Source organism: Lipotes vexillifer, unplaced genomic scaffold (genome assembly GCF_000442215.2).
Source record: "Lipotes vexillifer unplaced genomic scaffold, Lipotes_vexillifer_v1.1 scaffold1048, whole genome shotgun sequence".
NCBI lineage: Eukaryota > Metazoa > Chordata > Mammalia > Artiodactyla > Lipotidae > Lipotes > Lipotes vexillifer.
Window position 1 is genome coordinate 1,138,143 of NW_006785351.1, and position 20,211 is coordinate 1,158,353.

Consider the following 20,211-nt stretch of genomic DNA (forward strand, 5'->3'; position numbering starts at 1 on the left):
GCTCTTCCTCTGAGCTTACCTTAGCAGTACACGGTTGATGCAGAGAATTCATCACCTGATGTGACAGCCCAAGCGAGCCTGGCACTAAGAAACTCTCATTTGCAACCCAGAAATACACTGAGGTGCCACAAACTGGCTGATGTCAGCACCGAGTTGAGCTTGATCTGCATATGGGCCAGATGCCATTACCAGCAATGCCTTCAGCAAGGGTGAGCTAGACGTGCTCCAGGCCCTCAATAACCCAGGCCCTGGCGGGGCCAGCCAGGAAGAAAAACAAAGAAACATGTATGCATTCTCTCTCCCTCTCCCTCTCCCTCTCTCTCTCTCTCTCTCTCTCTCTCTCTCTCACACACACACACACACACATACACACACACACACACTTGCACATACAAGCACACACACAGCCACCATTTATCAGGGGAGACATCAGCTCACACAGTGGAGTCACACCCTAGATCCAACATTCTTCCAATCAAGACAGAACTATGTCTTCCTGATATGCATAGACTTTTCCCAAGATTATACTGTGAGCACTTCCCAAGAGATGCTCTGGGATGAAAAAATGCTACTGGAAAGCCCCCTTAGGGACAAAGGATTCAAAATTTCCCTGGGAAATTTTACAACAGTAAACAGACCCGTGCCTATTCTGGCACCCCTACAGTTCCCTCTCGAGCTGTCCTCAGCGTGATCTTTCACAAAGTAGTTTTGATCATGTCACCTCCCTGTTTAAACCTTCAGTGGCTTCCTACTGGACTCAAGGTGAGGTTCAATGTCCTCATCAGGTCTATCATGTCCTGGGCCTTGCTGACTCTTCAACTCCATGCTCATGTTTAATATTTCAACCTTAACAGGGTACTTAGAAATTCCCCTAACAGAGCTGCCATTTCATGTCCGTTTCTTTCCCCTTGAATACAGTGCCCCACTCATCCATTTACTTGCCAGTCTTGCCTTGGCTCTTCTCCAATACTGAGTTTAAGTATCCTTGCACCTGTATCTGACCCCTGGCAACTTGTCTTCCTCCTATAAGCCCTCCAGGTCATCGCCCCCCACCCCCACCCCACACCTCCCTGCCAGGATGTACCTCTATCACAGCACCTGTGCCGCCATATTGCATTTGTTCTTTCACACGTCTGGACCATGAGAACAGGGCCATGGAACTTATCTTTGATTCCAAAGTTCCTACCACGGTGCTTGACACAGCGTAGATTTTAATAAATATCTCTTGGAGGAACATAAGAAGAAGTAAATAAACATTTAGTGGCACTGTAACATCCATCCTCCATCGTGGGTATGGACACAGAGAAGGGTATCAGGTCCCTGACCTCCACAGTTCAGTCTGACTGCATGTAAAGAGCTGTGTATACCTAGAAAATATTCAAGATGCAAAACAGAGGTAGCACCAGGGTTCAAGGTAACTTTTACACCTAGGAAGTGAACGTTTCTCTTGCTAATAAGTAGGCATCAAGGAGATCTGGTCCTTCATAGCTTACCAAACAAGAAACTATGTTTCATATTTATATTGTTCTATTTTCTTTTTAGGGAAAGCAATTGAGAAAAACATTGGATACTGCCTGTTGCAATTCCATCTTAACAAGGAGTGTTCTCCACAGGGCACAAGGAGTGGGAAGATATCCCACCCTGCATCTGGAACGGTCTCCTTGTCACCACCTCAGGCATCCTGGGAATCAGACAAATGTACAAAATAGACATAGTCCCAAAGTGGCCTGTAGGTCTTTGCCCATCTTTAGTCTCTCGAGGGCTGAGACCCACATGCAGGTAGAGCTTCCACCATGGGACCTGGGAAAGGAATTGCCAGATAAGATATAGGATACCCAGTTGAATTTGAGTTTTAGATAAACAACAAATAATTTTTTTAGTGTAAGTATGTCCCATGCAGTATTTTCATTTGCTAAATCTGGGTAACCCTGTCTGGGAAGAACATGTACTCTCAGCACCAAATTTTTTATTCTAGCCTAGCTTGGCTAGAATAAATTTTGCTGCTTTTCTTGGTTTGACCTTCTGCACCTGTATCTTCATACAGGGAATGTCTTCCTTGTGGCTGTGACCATCTCTACCAAGCCCTTGCCTAGCTTCTGCTTAGTGTCCTGCTATTTATCACAGTTCATTTAAGAATAAGGTAGTGACATACATACACTACTATGTATAAAGTAGATAAACAAGGACCTACTGTATAGCACAGGGAACTATACTCAATATTTTGTAATAACCTACATGGGAAAATAATCTGAAAAAAGAACATATACATACATATATGTATAACTGAATCACTTTGCTGTACACCTGAAACTAACATAACATTGTAAATCAACTATGCTTCAATTTTTTAAAAAAAGAATGAGGTAGTGACATGCTTTTGTAAATGAAATCCTGCTCTGGAACCTCAGCCCACCAACTACTGCCTGCCATCACATTTCCCTGAAGTTGGTCCTCTGACTGGATTATCCCATGCCGCTGGCCCTAGGATTCCTGTTGCCGTGGTCCCCTGCCTATTGGGGGTATCCTCTCTGATTGCCACTTACCACTAGGTCAGTCCCTGGTGACCTTACACCCAAGTCACACCACCATACCCCTTGCTAGTCTGCTTCCCACCACAGCCTCTTGAGTCCTGAGATTTTGCCGTGAAGGTTAAGAGAGATCAGTAGTACCATTAGCCATTCCTGGTAGAGAACAGACGTTAGTACTTTAAGGTGCTCTGAAGAAACAATAGATTTCTCACTGCCAAAGTGAGATTCCTTCCTACTCTACAGAGAAGTCAAGTGAGAGGTTTTTGCCTTTGCCTACCCCCTTCTCTGGTCTCTAGGAATCCATATCTTCTTTCATGGCCCAGCCTGAGGGCTACCTCCTTTCTGCAAGTCGCTTAGGGCAAACCATCACCCACTTCTCTACATTCTAGTACCACTGACCTTTTGACCTTTAATGTTGACATTTAACTATGTGCAGCTTTTATTTATGTAAATATCGATGCGAGCACCAGATCTTATTAGCTGCAATCCTTTAATTCTTAAAATCTACAAATATGTGTTCAGTGCCTACCTCATACTATGTACTAGGCATACTGTGGTAGATATAACACATTTTTAAAAAATGTGGTGTCTGCCCTCATGGAGCTTGCTGACTTGTGGGAAATAGACATTCAAAACATATCAAAAGAACAAATATAGATTCCAGATGGTAATAAATGCTATGAGACAGAGGAACAGGGACCTCACTGAGGTTGGGGCTTCTGGAAAGTCAGCCTAAAAGTGAACAGAAAATAGACAAGTAAAGAGTGGGGCAAAGAGCCTTCTAGGCAGAAGGAGAAACCTGTCCAAAGGCTCCAAGGAACCGAAAGAAGGCCTGAAAGAATGGAGCATCGGAGCACAGTAGCGAGTGCAGCAAGACGGGCCTGGAGAATGGGATGGCTTGATCATGCCAAGACTTGCAGGCTTTGATTTTTATCTTCAGTAAGATGATAAATCATTCAACCACAAGCCGTTAGAAGACAAGGATCACGTCTGATAGAGCAACTGCTCAATTAAGTACTTGAGTTGAACAAATAGAGAAATGAATGCTTTGAAAGCTTCTTTTGGTGCCTGTCCCTGTGTCTGTAAGGCCATCTGTATGCTGGCACCCATTGTGACTTTGTAGTTATGTAAGAATAGTAATAATAATTCTCTTACTTTCGTTGAAACGAATATATAATGGTACCTAAACTCAGTGTGAACATCTATTCTTCTCAGGCCAGGAATCTACGACTCAGAAACTAGAATTTGCCAAACTTAGTCCCCACTATATGCCACAGCTTCTGGACATTTCAGGTTTCAAAAGCTTGGGGTGCATGAAGTGCAGAGCATGGCTGCTACTGACCTCAGGGCGGAAGGCAGATGACCCATGTTCTTAAGTTCTGGGAATCTATGCGCTGTTTATTAAGGTGCTAGAACCTATGAACCACAAGACTGGTCTCAGAGAATTCTTTCAGGGGATTCTAATACCTTCTACACTCAAGCCTCAATCCACCTTACCAAACTTGGTTTTGGACAAGACAAACTGTATTCCTCGGGGGTTATACTTCTGAGACATCACTGTGTGTGGTACCACCTTGTTAGTTAATACAGTTTACCTTACACTGGCGATGCGATGTCCTCCTGGGCTGAGACCTATATAGTCAGAAGGTAACCCTGATCCAGGTTCACGTGGTATGAATGTGAACTCTCTTATGAAAAGTCATTATCTCCAACTGTATCTGGCATGCACTCAAGGGCACTCAGTCAAAATCCAACTGCAAAATTACAGCACCATCACAGTGCAACATCCTGCCAGCTCTCAGCGCCACACGACTGAAGTACACGCACATATAGGTCAACTCCAAGATCAAGATCTATTCTGGAACCTTCTTAACTTCATCCTTCCTTAATTCATCTGTTGTGAAGGCCCAGAATTAATACTGCTACGTAAGGCACTTGAGACACAGAGGATGGTCTGGGTTGAACCTTTCGTAGCTTGCACAGGATACGAGGTAGTGTACATTTCCAAGTTTAAGGCTGGGATGCTTTTGGATTTCTGCTCAAAGTGCAAATAGGACAGTTACATGTAATGTTTCCATGTTCCACAGACTTAGGGGGGCCTTAGGTTAAATGTACATACAGGAAGTGAAAACTTCAAATTTGTTTTATTTAACTTTTCAGAGACAAAGAAACAGATGCTGCAGATGCTGGAAAAGATTAGCTCTATAAGACAAGAGATAATCATATTTACTCATACAGCCAAATCTGAAAAATTCAAGCAAAGGGTAAGTTTTTTTACTCTCAATATAAATTATCTGATTGGCTGATACAGACAGCTCCAGATTCTTCACTTTAGTTTCATAACCTTTGATTTTGCCGTGGCTTTGTTGAAAGGCTATATTATCTACTCAGGGTACACACAGGAATTGTATACACACCTGAACGAGAAACGGTGGCTAGCTACGGAACACACACATAACTCGTGGTGTAAACCTTGAGGCTATTTACCATCACACAGGAAGCTAAATCCTCTTACACTCTCCTGACCATCCAAGAGACAGCAATTACCCCAGATTATCAGACCAACAATGACATGTCGCGTAAAGAGAGACACCGAGCCAACTTCACATCCCAAAGACTGGCATATTCAAGTACACTTAGGACATTAATAGCAATTTACGTGCCATCACTGAGACAAAGCCACAAAGGCTCCGTTGGCAGCCTCTTATTTTGAAGCCTATTATTTGTGGGAGTTACAGGCTATAATCACAACAGAAACTTTCAAAACCCTTATCTTCCGTGACGCACCAAATCTATTTCAGAGCCATAATTGCTATGTCACCAGAGAGTCTGCTGCTTAATGCACTCAAATGCCATTTAGTGTTTGCAGGGTCATTACAGCTAACAGAAGGGTAGGAGGGAGAGATGGTGGGAAGTTGTGGGGTACAGGCAGACAGAGAATGTTGAGGGGAACATGCTAGAATGGGGCATGAGGTTCTACTGTGCCTTATTTAGGGAACGATACTGTTGTTTTGAGAATTCTATGTACCTATGAAATGAAGGCAAGTGCTTGGAAACTACGTACTCAAGAATTCAGAGTTATTTTGACACCATCCCAGATATCTTCAGTGGATGCTGGGGGATATCCTCTTTTATTCTGAGATTCTCATCCAAGTATAAGACTGGGTTGATTTTTTTAATTTTAATCCTTTTAGATTGTCCCAGCCATCTCTGCAGTGGAAATCTCCCAGCTGTGCTGTGGGCTCAGGAGTCTGACTTGGCTTTTCTATATGTGTTCTGCCAGGGAATGAGAAGGGCAGAGGGGAGTGATGATGGTGAGATGTCAAAATTCAATCATCTAGAAGAATGTGCTACCTTTCAGATGGTAAAAGAAGATGCAAGGAGACAGACATAGCCTCCAAAATATGAAAAAACACCTAGTCACTCAAAAGACCATTTTTTAGACCTAAGTTTAGCTAAGGTCATAAGAAAACTTTTAAATTATTTGTAGTTTTATTACTTCAACCTGGCTATAAACTAGCCAATGACTTATTTGGCAACTCCTAATACTTAGGGGAGTACTAGACATAGGGTAAATCTTCAAGGAAAGTTTTGACTGACTAATGTATCTCTAGGTTCTTTTTTTTTTTTTTTTTTCGCGTTTCGCGGGCCTCTCACTGTTGTGGCCTCTCCCGTTGCAGAGCACAGGCTCCAGACGCGCAGGCTCAGCCGCCACGGCTCATGGGCCCAGCCACTCCGCGGCATGTGGGGTCTTCCTGGACCGGGGCACGAACCCGTGTCCACTGCATCGGCAGGTGGACTCTCAACCACTGCACCACCAGGGAAGCCCCTCTCTAGGTTCTTTTAGACAATTCTTGGGTTCTATTTTATAGTCCTTAGTTTTTTCATACACTAGAAATACAGAAAATGTCAAGCCAGTTCAAATTGCAGGGTTAACTTTTTTTTAAGATCGCCACCAGTATCACATATAGATCTGCCTTTAGTTTTCCCAGGATAACAATCCAGCTTTCACTCTGAAGAACCTTCCACAGAAATAGACAGAATGAGACCTGGGGCCTTATTCCTCCTGAGTCTTCCTCCATTGAGAAACAGAATTTTCTTTATTTTCTAAATATTGGCCAAGTCAGAAATGGAATCATACCTTTCTTGTGTAAGAGTTCTTAGAAATCAATAAGAAAAACACGAGCATTTCAAGAATGCATAAAAAAGACTAACAAACAGATGAAAAATGTTCAATCTCATTAGTAAATCAAAGAGAGATACAAATTAAATTAAACTAAAAATGAGATGGCATTTTATAATGTGATAATTGAAAAAGACTGAAAAACTGCTAAGACATTGTTATTGAGAATGTAAGGAAATGGGAAGGATCAAAAATGCTGGTAGGAACCATAAATTAATAGGAGTTTCCAGGAGAAAAGTTTACAATACATCACAAAGGCCTTAGATTTGTTCATACCCTTTGATCTAGCAGCTCCATTTCTAGGAATTTATTCAAGGAAATAATATAAAATATGCACTGAGTTTTCTGTACTATGATGTTTACCACAGTGTTATTAATAATAGTAAAAAAAAAAAAAAAGAAAACAGCTTAAATGTTCCACAGTAGAGACTGATTAAATAAATCACGGACCTTCCCGGTAACAAGCTCTTATGCAGTTATTAAACTTATGTTTGAGAAGAATGTTTAATGATATGGAAAATATTCATAATATATTTTTAGTAAAATAAGTAGGCTACAAAATGATGTGTTCCATATGATCCTAACTTTTCTACACCCACACAAAACATACTTAGACACAAAATGCTAGGAGGCTGCCAAGCAAAAAGTTAGCAGGAATTTTCTTCTTTGTGAATTTCCTGCATTCTCCAAATTTTCTACATTAAATATTAATTTGTAATCAGAGAAAAAAGTAAATGTAAAATTTAAACAAAGTGTAGAAAGGAAAGTCCACATCTAATTTAGGTCTTTGTCTTGTGTGTTTGAAAGGTCGTGGCCAACCTCTACAGCTCATTAGAAAAAAGACCAGTGCAATTAATGGTCAAATCCAAGTCTGAGGAAGGAAGATGGGAGGTAAGAGGGACTCTTCTGCCTGGAGAATAGTGCATTAGCAGGTGATTTCACAACCCTCTTCAAAATATAATTACCTGTCAAGAGTATTAATCAGTTGTTTTTCCCATTCCACAAAAATTAAGGTCAAAGGAAGGAGGCTAAACATAGCAATCAACTTAGACAAGATGGAGAGTTGCTTGAAAAGAAGCATTTGATCTCTTTTTAATTTTCCCTGTCCCAATGCCCAACACAACTGGTTAATGGTAAATTCCAAGAAAATGCCTGCTGATCGAATGAGTGAATATGAATGAATGAACAAATGAAGGAATTGTAGATCAAACCCAAGTCTTCAGAGACAACACCTGCCCCAGAGAAAAGTATGGGGAAGAGAAGAAACAGCAACAGATACCTGGTCTCTGAACATACGCATAAAAGAGTTCTAGCATGAATTAGTAAAGATTATTGGGTATAAGGTATATGGAAGTTGGAGGTAAAAGATGGGTACTGGGATATGATAAATAGAGAGAAAAAGAAGAAAAAGCCATTGTCTTATGGGAGAGACTCTTTCTGGACCACAGAAACCCCAAAATGTGTAGGGGTTCCAGGCAGGCAGAAAATCCAGACACAAGTTGGTTGCTGGGTTTTCAAAAGAAGAAAGAAAGAAAAGAAAAACCTCTTGACAATAGGTTCCAGTAGGCTCACTTCATAAAGTATGCATTAAGCACCTAGTGTGTACCAAGTCTGAATGGAAGGCTGGGATGCAAACTAGAATCCTCTTCAGAAACCTACGACTGAGAGGAAGTAAAGAAAAGAATAAGAGGGCTTCCCTGGTGGCACAGTGGTTGAGAGTCCGCCTGCCGATGCAGGGGACGCAGGTTCGTGCCCCGGCCTGGGAAGATCCCACATGCCGCGGAGCAGCTGGGCCCGTGAGCCATGGCCGCTGAGCCTGCGCGTCCGGAGCCTGTGCTTCACAACGGGAGAGGCCACAACAGTGAGAGGCCCGCAAACAGCAAAAAAAAAAAAAGAAAAGAATAAGAGAAGAACTCCCATTCCAAGCCCAGCGCACTGAGTACTATGTAGGAACTAGGAAGAACTTCTAGGAGAAGATAATCCTGATCTAAACCCTGTAAAATGGGTAGGATTATGAGATGCTTTCCCACTGCCACAGGTTCCGGGCCATGGATTCTACTGCTTGAGAATTTTAACCACTAGCAATTGTCTCTAGGAAAGGCCAAGCTTACTAGGACAAGAGGGGTAAAGAACCAACATTTACAGTGCCAGGCACTTCTCGAACATGTAATCTAGGGAAGTACCAGGGCAGGTACTTGGTGATTTAACAGCAAAAACAATCACTCCAGACAAGGAATGAAAATTGACACCCATAGGTATATTTTTTCTAACCTCTAGATGTTTTTTTATTGCTGTTGTTCTGATGCCTGATTTCATCCCTCACTAAACTTTTTTTGTTTACATTTTTAAGGTCCTAATTATTTTAATAAAATTAAATAAGTTAATGCATGTAAAGTTAAATGAATTAAAATTAAATGAATTAAATAAGTTAATGCATGTAAAGTGCCTAACACATGGGAGGAAGTCAGAAAGTGTTAGTTATTAATACAATTATTAAATGTCCTTTTAGCCTGTTAATTTTCTCTTCTTATTGTTTTATAATTGTTCTTTAATTTACTGCTTTATACCACTTCCTTATTTTATTACTACTTGATCTGTTTTATAACCTTTGTAAGTATGTTCTTAGAGGAGGCTATTTACTTTAACCACTCACTCTAGCTTATTTTATGTTGTTATTATCCTCTTTGCTACTTGTGTATTTTAATTGCTTTTAATGTTCATTTTGCCATTTCACATGCAATTTTATCCATCTCCTGCCTTTTTATCATTCCATTACCTTCTTTCTTCTTAATTCTCTGTTTTTCTTATTTCCTGGATCTTTTAAATTTAATATTTGCCATTATTTTTTTCTATTTATTTTTTCCAGTTTTATTCATCTATTACCCTTGTACCTGTTGCACTTATTCTCTTAACTTATTCTTTTAAATTTTTATTCTTTTTAATTATTAAAAATGCCAAGTGTTAAGTGTCAACAAAGGGGGCCACTTGACAGAAGTCCTGGCCCAGTGAAGCAAGGTGGCTCCTTCTCATCTTTTCTGTTGGCCTAGGAAAAACTGTTACTTCTATAGTTAATGCCCCAGTTCCTTCACTGCTGGTCTTCCATCCTCCAAAACCATTACTTAACACGTATAATTTATTAAGTTAACAGGCAAAATTTTCCTCTTCTTCCATTTCACTGTCCCCAAATTAAAACTTCAAAACAAAACCTCTGTTGATACTTGGTACCTAGATTCCTGAAACAGTCTTGCCATCTATTTTAGTGAACCATCAAATCTCCCCATGAAGAGACACTTGATCTAAAATCTCTCTTCTGTCTTGTGTATGATCACTGGGTCCCTGGGTAAGTTGGCTAGCCAAATATGACATAATAGTGGTGAAGAGTAAGCTATATCCAGGGAGGGACTTACTATATAAGTTTTAGATTTAATTTTAATAAAAGAACCAACCAGTCTTAAGCCTTCTATATGCTACCCTGAAAGGATATATAACAGAATAGTCATAACTGAGTTCTTATAGTTCTTTCCCATATCAGCCAGGCTCCAAAATATTTATTACTAGAAACATAACGGATTCTCTTACTGTAAGGTTCTTGACACCTCCCTTCATTAAGCGTAAGATCTAGAGGTTCAAGGGTCCATCTGGATAAAGGGAAAGAACAGAAGCTTTGGAGTTAGACCATCTTGGTCCACACCCTGGCTCTATCACTGACTGGCTATTTGACTTTTGCGCAAACTACTTAACCTCTCTGAGTCTCCATTTTCTATCCATAAAATGGAGATGAGAATGTTTATAAGGACACTGGATTAGGGTACTCAATAACTATTATGAATTAGTATTCTTAGTGTGGATATTGGTGAGGCTCAAGTTATCCCCAGAACTTTAAGCATGTAATTAATTGTGCTTTTGTTCTTCTACCCCTCTAAAAAGGCACAGAACCCTCAGTAGTTACGCTGGCTCTCTCTAGAACTCCTGAGCTCTGGTGAGAGAGGGATCTGAAACTTCCCTCATGAGAACCTCATCCTCTTACAGAGAGAGAATCCTCAAGGTCTACAGGTCGGCTGAGGCTGCTGGCTTCCACACTCCCAGAGACTGGACCTCTCTAAGCCCCGAAGAGTTTTTAGAAATGTAGAAAGGTTCAAGTCAAGATGAGTTCAAAGACACGTCTGGCTTAGGCTTGAAAAATTATTAGGTTAGATGAATTAGTGGCAGACAGAGTTGGAAATTATGATGGTCATTCCCCAAACTCTTTAAAAATCATATTATGTTGATTATACAAAGGTAGTGTAGTCCTTCCCTTTCAGTGAAGCAGGGGACTGAACCAGGTAACTCCCAGTCCTTCTAGCTTTCTGTGACTTTACAGAGTGCAAGAACCATGTCCTATTGATATTTGCATTCCTGGTACTGGATATCAGAAGGTTCTCAATAAATCTGTCAAGTAAAGCACTTATTCATTTACTTAACCTGGTTAGTTGTTCCAGACTCAAGTCAGTCATGCCTTCTGCCTTACATATCTGTGAATTTGGAGAATATTTAGGGGTCCAAATACTTAATATTTAAAGATGTGGAATAGAATTTCCCAAAACTCACTTACAGCCAGGTATAAGTAGAGATTTTTAAAATGTACCTAAGTTAAAAATAACAATTGGATTTTCTTAAAAAGAGGTCTAATATTTTCTCTGAAAACAAACTTGTCTAAGAATATGGAACTCCTTCCCAGAGGGCGAGAAGAGGGCCATCTTCTGAAATCAATACTAACTTTTCCCCACAATTAAATTCAGCCAATTTAATTAGCTTAATATTTACCGAGGTCTAGAGGGGCTATGCCACTTTCAGGAGCAACCACAAAAACAAACTGTCCTTTTGAGGTTGTAATTGGTTTTTTCTTTATGGAGCAGAAGGGGGGGTCGACTTGAGTCTGGAACAGCTAACCCAATCCTAGCCCAAGGACAGCATGGCTGCAAGGACAAATGTGGGCCCAACTGGACAGGATGCTATAACACATCGATTCTAATGAAAACAGCATGGCGTCATTGCCATGTCAGAGATAGGACTATTTCCAAAAACACAAATTTGTCTTTTCCTTATAGCTTTGAAGTATTTCCTCTCCTCCTGTATTTTCTTGGGAATGGAAAAACATCATGCTTATAGGTAGAAGAGGCCTTTGACATCATCCAGCTCAACTGTCCTTTTTAGAGTACAGGAGACTGAGTCTTATCGAGAGAAGGTGACTTGTCCACAGTTACACAGGCAGAAAGTGGCAGAAGTGAAAGATGTGTCCACACATTATAAATGTGATCATGTTTGGAGTGATTGTATCACTAGGTTTGAGATCAAGAAAATTCTTTGTGACTACGTTTACTTCTACAAAGAGATATGGAATCTCCACAGAAGGATACTTATTTTATTGTAAGTCCATGGTATGGCTTTTTTGTGCAGTGGGGAGTAGGTTTCTCAAACTATTGCTGGTTGGTCTTGAGTTCCTCTCTTCTGCTATATAGCTTAATTTCAAATTCCCTCCTAAACTGCAAAGTTGATTGGCTCCCTTGTCCTAGAACTCCAAGAACAGGAAACCTAGTGTTGAATGAGACTGAAAGTTAAAATACATCTTGATTGGCATCAGGGTTTCTCCAACTTGACCTGGATATATTATGATGTAGCCTCATTCCCCGAGGTCAAAAATGCTATTGATGACATATTTATTGAAGGAATGGATGAATAAATTAATGAATACATGAATGCATGAATATTTAAATATGCCATTGAATGATCTGGCCTCATTCATCTTCTGTACCTTTAAGGACTTTCACCTGGCAGCTGGTGAAAAACAGTGGATTGCATATGAAATTACAATATTGGGATTTTTTTTTTTTTTTTTTTTTTTTTTTTTTTCCTTTCTCCAACTTTGTGGGCTCAAATAAAATGCTGTTCTAGTCTCGAATGCTCAGTTGATACGGTATTAAGGCTGAAAGGCCTCATCATGTAAGAAGCTAAAGGGACTTACTCTATTTCCCATTGGCTCTGTCATCAGGGAGAGCCAGGCTTATAAGCTTCTGGAAGGTGGGAGTCCATCTCCTCTGTACTGCTGCCTTCAACCCTGTAGAGACTGGTTCACCGTGTTCAAGCCTATCCTCACTCCCTTTACCCCCCAGACTGGGGATGTTCACTGGTCCCTGGCTGCAGCACCAGAAGGTACCCAAAGGCAAGTAACTGGGAGCACGTCTGAATATGTCTTAATAACTTCAAAATTCACATTCAGCTTGGTAGAACAATTAAAACTTCACATAATTAAAGTGAGTTTTTAAAGATCTGCATATGATTTTAATTATCACCCTCACTCTCCAGTCTTACAAGTCCACATGTGGCAACATCTTATTAATATATACTTTAAGTGGAAGGAGGTCTCTCAGAAGTAGTTAAGAAAAAATGAAAATGATGGCAGGTGGCCAAGTGTTACCAAGTAAGCCCTGTGATGTTTAAACGCCTGAAACATGTTCACTTAAATAGTTCTCTATTTTTGTCCCAATGATTCTATATTTTATTTATTTTCTTCGTAAATGTCCTTTTGTCCCTTTGCCTAACATGGGAGAAAGCAAAAAAAATAAAATAAAAACACGTATGTTATGGTTTACAAAGATCAAAGCTTCATATCTATCTTTCCACTACTATAATTATCACAAAGCAAAATCAATGAGATTTTTCTGTCATAAACTGATGTTAATGGCACTTTGCCTTTATAGAGAGAACACTAACACTTTATTTCTATTTTCACTTAATCTCTTGAATAATGACAATCTTATAGGGGTATCTGTCAACATTTAAGATGTGGCTGGAGTGAACTCACTCCCTTAACTCACATTTTATTTTATTTTTTTAAAATTTATTATTATTATTTTAAAATATTTATTTGGCTGCACTGGGTCTTAGTTGCGGCACGTGGGATCTAGATCCCTGACCGGGGATCGAACCCAGGCGCCCTGCATTGGGAGCACCGAGTCTTAACCACTTGACCACCAGGGAAGTCCCCTCTCACATTTTAAAATAATCAAAAATAATTTCACCCTAAAGACTAATGCTTTCTGCTACCACAAATCTCCGTGAATTCAAAGGGAGAAGCTCATGTAATGCAAGCTCTTCCTCCTTCCCTAAAGATCCAACTGAAAGGGGAAGCAATAGGGTAGGCTAGAAAAGATGGCGGAGACTAACTCAACGGAAAGAGTTTTCTGGAAAGAGGAGCCTACAGTTGAGCCTGGTGTCCCTTGAGTGAACAGTAGGAATCAAAAACCGTACTTGTAGGACTCCAGAACTACTAAGCTGAAAGGACCTTAGAGCTTGTTGATGGGATAAATTTGACAGATGAAGCAGCAATACAGAGATGAGGAGACTCGCCAGAAGAAAAGCCACAAGAAGGATCCAAGTTTCCCGATTTCAGGTTGCTGCCACTGTCCACCCGTTTGTGCAGGTTCTAGTCCCACGTCTGGTAGAGAAAGCAGTGAGAACCCCATGAGAAACGATGTTCTCCAGGTTTGTGGCTGCCAAAGGGGAGTGGGGATGGGGGAGGGAAGGATTGGGAGTATGGGATTAGCAGATGCAAACTATTATATATAGGATGGATAAACAACAAGGTCCTACTGTATAGCACAACTATATTCAATATCCTGTGATAAACCATAATGGAAAAGAATATGAAAAAGAATATATATATGCATAACTGAGTCACTTTGCTATACAGAAGAAATTAACACAACATTGTGAATCAACTACACTTCAACAAAATTAAAAAAAAAAAAAGAAACGACGTTCTCTTGCTGTGTAGATGGCTACCCCACAGGCAGGTTTGGATAAGGGGATTCTTTTAGGAAAGAAGGCGCTAAAGAATTCAAAGGGATAATTCTCTTGACAATATCATCACTCTATAACTTCATCTATTTAATGCTGATCTGACTCTTAATTCTCAGAGAATCTGCCTTGGTCAAAAAGTTTAGAAACTTTTTCCAAAAAGAAAGACTTAAGAAGCTTTTTGGATTAAAAAAGATAGTCTATTTGTGGGTTAGTAAGGCATTTAAGAGAAAAATCATTACTAGGTATTTTACAGCTGTTACATAAGATGTGGCATTTTTAAATTCAGTGGTAGCTTGTCTTCTGATTTATTCATTCAACAAACATGTTTTGAGCAACTAATATATGCATTTTGGGACCACATGCGTATTTGGGAATGAAAGACAAAGACTGATTGAGTGTGTCTGTGCATGTATCTATAAGGCAAGGGAGTGTGTGTGTGATAAAGTGGAGAGAAGAGAGGAAGGAGGGCTAAGGAGAAGAAGACAAACAGCAAAGGAGGATCTGGGCGTGGGAGAGTCAGTATGACTTGGGGAGTGAGGGGGATGGATAGGTAGATGGGGCCGGAGCGTGGAAGACTCTGAAAATGTCCGACTCAGGGATTCAACTTGCTTAGGTGGGTAATAGAGAAGTGCTCTTGATTTCTGGGCAAGGAATGACAAAATTCTGGGGATGTGTGCAGGCGAAAGGAGACACTAAAGGCAGTAACGGTAATTAGGAAATAATCACGATAGCCTAGCTAATGAACCATTTCTAGAACGAGGATGGTGGCAGTGGGAAGGGAAACCAAAGAGTGGATGCGATAGCTAAGTGATCTTTCAGTCTGTCTAACTGACAGAGAAGTGAAGTAATCTCCTTCCATCACTTAGCGCCACTCTAAACCCAGTAAGCATTGCCCGTTGTCATTTGAGAATACAAAGCACTCAAAAAGGTACAATTTAACACAACTTAAAATTGATACCAAAGGAACAGACCGTATCATGATCAGCCTTTGATTCATTTAGCCTGCATCTTAAAGACCCAGGGTCTTTAACGCTCACTCTGGCTAAGGAAGGGGGTCCTTAGGCCTTGCATAACTCTGTATCCTTGTCGAAAGTGTACCTTTCCATCAGAAGAGAAAAAAGTGACAACTGTGTCCTAACCTATCCTCACTAGGAACTACCTACTGGGAAAGCTGCTCACACAAGAGGAGGAAAAAGGTCAGATTAGAAAGTTATCACTTATAACTTTTCATGCTGCATTCACGTGGAAAAACTTGTGCTTTGCCAAGCCCATTCCTACCTATTTTCTCATTTTCCCTAAAGCAGTCATGAAGGTACTAAGGGTGAGAATTACTGGCCCCATTTTATAAAAGACAAGGTTTGACGCCTGCCCATGGGCACATGAGAGTTACAAGGACCAGAGTCTCCCAACTCCCACCGCAGGGCTCTCACCACCACACCTTGCAACCCGATCACTACATGGCCTTAGTTAAAGGCAAGCCGTCTGAACTCTACAAGATTTAAAATAGACGCTGGTTGGATAAGATGTGAGTGCTGTGAAAACCCAGGCAGGGGACTAGATAAAGGCTGCCCAGAAAATGTCCTCCACTGAATGAAACACAATCCAGAGCCCAGCTGGGAATTCCATTGCCGCCATGGGTTTTGGAATTGTTTATTTCTATTCATTGGCTCAAATCTTTCATCCCTGTCCTTGTCTCTTCTTGTCTACCTCCTTTTCTCTCTCTCTCTCATTTCTCCTAGCAGCCAGTGCCCCTCTCTGCACATACGCATGCCTCGGCATCTAATACCACTCTCTAAAAATACATCTCACAAGCTTAGTCTCCTGCAAGGTGGCACAACTTAAAATTGATACCAAAGGAACAGACCGTGTCACGATCAGCCTTTGGTTCATTTACCCTGTGTCTTAAAGACCCAGAAATAAAATAAACAGTTCACAGGGGAAAAAAATTAATGCAAAATGAGAGACTCTTTCAAGTGGCATTTTCCAGCCCAGTTTTTGCGGTGGGCTTATGTAATCAGACATAATGATCTGCACATGTTTGGTTACACTATTTCAGAAATGATTCCCAGCCCACCAGATGACGTCAGAGGGGCCAACGCTGACCCCCCAGAGTCTGAGTGCCGCTCTCTTCTGTGCTACCCAATTAGGAAAGAAAGATGCCAAATAGCAGAACTGTCAGCCCCACTTCCTGCCCAGTCATGTAGACTTTCTGCAGTTCTCTTTCTGAGTGCGCCCATAGTCTCCTCCCCACACTCTTATACTTTCCTCATGTTCCTCTCTTCCACTTACATGCAGAGCAAAACTTCTTCTGCAAAAGACCGATCTTCTAGCTCAAAAAGATCCAGGAGATGGATAAATGCCTATGTGCTTGAACCTCCCCATACAAACACAGAACAACTTAATTCATTTGGAATCCATTTTTGAGAACATAATTCTCCACCATGGTATCTTGGATTTTTTTCTAAGCAGGCGTCTGACAAGTCAGCCACGAATACAGGAATAATAATTAGTATAAGCACAAGAAGGGAACAATCCCTCTGCTCTGGAAACCCTTTCTAAAAAAGGGTCACAGGTGCCCAGAGTATGTTTAACAGGGTCAGCTCTAACCTCCCTCCTTCCCTCCCAGAGAGGAACTTGATAAATATTATATAAACTCAGAGGAGATTCTGCCTAAGGAAGAATTCCTAATTGGAAGGGGCCTTAAAAGTCACCAAGACAGTCATCAGCTGGTACTTAACTCCCTTCTACAACATCCTTACCAAGTAGTTAGCCAAACTATGTCTGAACGCGCCAATGATGGGGAATTCTTGGCTTCCAGAGGCAAAAGATCCCTTCTTCGGACAACTCTGGCTGCATCTTAGAAAGGCCCTTGAGATGTTGAAGTGAAATCTGTTCCCCTGAATCTTCTATGCAGTGATCTATCCCACCTCCCTTTAGATCATTCACGATGAATCCAATCTCTCTCACCGATGACAGCGTGTCTTAAACTATTACTTACCAGCCAAACCTTCTCTTTAATGGGCTAAGAATTCCTAATTTTTTCAACCGTTCCTCATCTGATGAAACATCTGGTATCCTCTTGCTTCCTTCTAGTCTGGCCATTGTCATATATGATTTCACCAATGCAGAGTTAAAAAGCTATCACCTTTTTCATTGCAGATACCTTACCTCAATTAGTATAGGCTAGAATTACATCAACACACTATGCCTACCTTTCCTTCCCTCCAACCCCAATTTATTTAAATCCTAACAACAGAAACAACAACAAGAAATCCTCGCCATCATCCAATCATAGTTTTCTTAGACAGTTCTGAGCCAATAGTTCTACTGGAGCATCATATGACCTCTAAAAGCCCAGGAAATCACCTCTGATCTAAAGAACAGCTTCCTTTTCCAGGCTGCCCCCTTGTCCCAGCTTGCTGTCACCGCTGCTGTGATAGCGGACGATTGATCTGAGAAATCAAGTTGGATTGCTGTCCCAAATCTACACTCGATTCTCCTTGTGTCTGTCTGATCGATTTCACTCTGTGCGACATAGCTTGTCGCTATGAATTTTCATGCTAGTCAGGAGCCGCCAGCGTAACCAAGAGCAAGTAGAAGATGGTCTGCACCCCTCCCCATCCCTTCAGCATATACCCAACCTCTGTGTTAATTTTTTTTAATCGTCCTTAGATGGGAGAAAGGTATTTTTGTTTAAGACCACAGACCTGGATGCAATGGATTTCGGCTGCTGGTTTTTCTCCCCAGGTTCCCAGGCCCCCGCTCGTGGGGACGTTTCCTACCACTGTTGTACTAGGTGTCACCTGTTTAGCAGCCCCTCTCAGCTGAACGCATGTGGCCGCAGGTGCCATGCAAACACTGATTGTGTGTGACAGCCCTAGACGCCAGCTGCCTGCATGAAGCCTGCCCAATCGCCACTTTTTTTGAGGGTAGAATGCTGCCGATGGCATGACCGATACAGAAACAAGAAATAGGTGACCGTAAAGCTAAGAAGTCCTACTAAGTGGCATTCTGAGCCCTATGGCTTTGAACTAATTGATAGTGATAGAATAAAAACAACGGGTGGCGGGGGGAGCCTTGTTTTCTTACACTGATGCCCTGCGGACTGTACATCTGACTGGCTGCGAGTCCGTCACTGTATCCTCCTGTCTGGCTGATAACATGGCGAAGGGTATCCACCTAAACAGATGAACAACAACAGAGAGGAAATTAGTCAGGGAGATGCAGGGAAAGGGAGGCACATCATCATCACACAGGCTACCATTTGGGCTCGCCAGATTAATGCGATCACTGGAGACATTCTTCCTGGGAAAGGAACCATTAGGAGGAGGCTGGGCCTGCTCTCTATGCCGAATCCACTATCCTTTCTGATTTCAGTAAGCAAGACAGAAAAATGGTCAAAGAAAGCTGGGATTCCCAACACTGAAACTAATTGAACAATGCTGCATGAGATGGCAGGGACTGGGTGATAGAGGGGCTGAGAGTGGGGAGAGTGAAGGGATTTTCCCTGCTCTCCGGATCATCCTGCCTAACTTCTTTGCTGGGGATCCTACAAAAGTCAAGGTTCTGTGTAGAGGGGCTTGGCCAGGCCCCTCACAGACAGAGCAGTGTGTGACTAATGTTGTCTCTCTGAGGACTTAAATGATGGCCAGCTGTTTAGTTATTTGACCGAAGTCTGACCATATCTCCTCAAACTTGTTTCCAGGCAATGTTTCCTGAGCAGGGGGCTGAATCACCGGCCAGGTGGTCTCTTCCAGGCATGTAATGCTTCCTGCTCCTCTGGCAGGGTGGGAGCCTGGATGGGCTTGGCTCAGAACTTCCCTAGCGATTCTGACCCAGAGCACAGGACCTCACCCTGTCACATCAGGCTGTGTGCTGACACAGGAGGATGGCTTCTGAGCTCTCGTGAAGGCGAGCTGCCGACTAGGGAGTGCTAAGGGTTTACACCACACGCTTGATTTTTGTTTCCCAGCATGGACTTATAGACTCATCACCAGAAACCCAAATCCCTTGACCTCAAGGATGACTAAGAAGATGAGTTTAGTCAACCTGGCTGGGTGTTTTTAAAGGTTAAAATGAAAACGTGAGATCCTAAGGTATGTGCCTAGTCATTCATGACCTCTATATTGGGCAAATGTTGAGTGTGGAAAAGCAACAAACAAGAGAGGGACCTGAAAAGTGAACTGATGGACTCAACTCCTCCTCCCTTTCCCTTTCATGAGCAAAGAATACACTGGGTCCACTTGCCTGACGGGCCTTAGTCACCTTACCCTGTGCTTGCCGCTCTCCTGCCCTCCTAGTGTGACTGACAAGCCAGAGCCAAACGCATTCACAAAGTGTGGACGAGATTCCCCACGACAATGGTTGTCTTTGATTCGGTTTGGTTGTTGGTAAGGTTTTGTTTCTACATCTCTGTCTGTCTGTCCGTCTCTCTCTCTGGACAGAAGCAGGAGGTGCCAATCCGACTGAGGGCTCTTGGACGCTAAAGCATTCACCTGGCGGCACATTGGCTGGGTCCCTACCTGTGATTGCACGTTGGCTCCAACCTGGGCCCCTTGGTAAGAATCCCCATTGAGTGACTGCACGCTCATGAACAAATCTCCAGAGTTTGACATGTTAAAAGAACTGGAAGAACCTGGAAAGGAAAGAGAGAGGCACCTG

At 41.8% G+C, this 20,211-nt stretch overlaps 1 protein-coding gene across 2 annotated transcripts in view; it reads right to left on the reverse strand.

The window, feature by feature from the left end:
- PBX1 (PBX homeobox 1) overlaps positions 1–20,211 on the reverse strand; it is a 286,417-nt gene that overhangs the window by 5,426 nt on the left and 260,780 nt on the right. Inside the window, exons 7-8 of one of the 2 annotated variants that reach the window (XM_007457398.1) lie at positions 20,073–20,185; positions 18,640–18,729 (exon numbers count right to left, since the gene is read on the reverse strand). In XM_007457398.1, coding sequence (XP_007457460.1) covers positions 18,640–18,729; positions 20,073–20,185 — 203 coding nt within the window. Of the gene's footprint in view, positions 1–18,639; positions 18,730–20,072; positions 20,186–20,211 lie in introns of those variants that run through there. The other variant, XM_007457399.1, reaches the window with a different exon arrangement.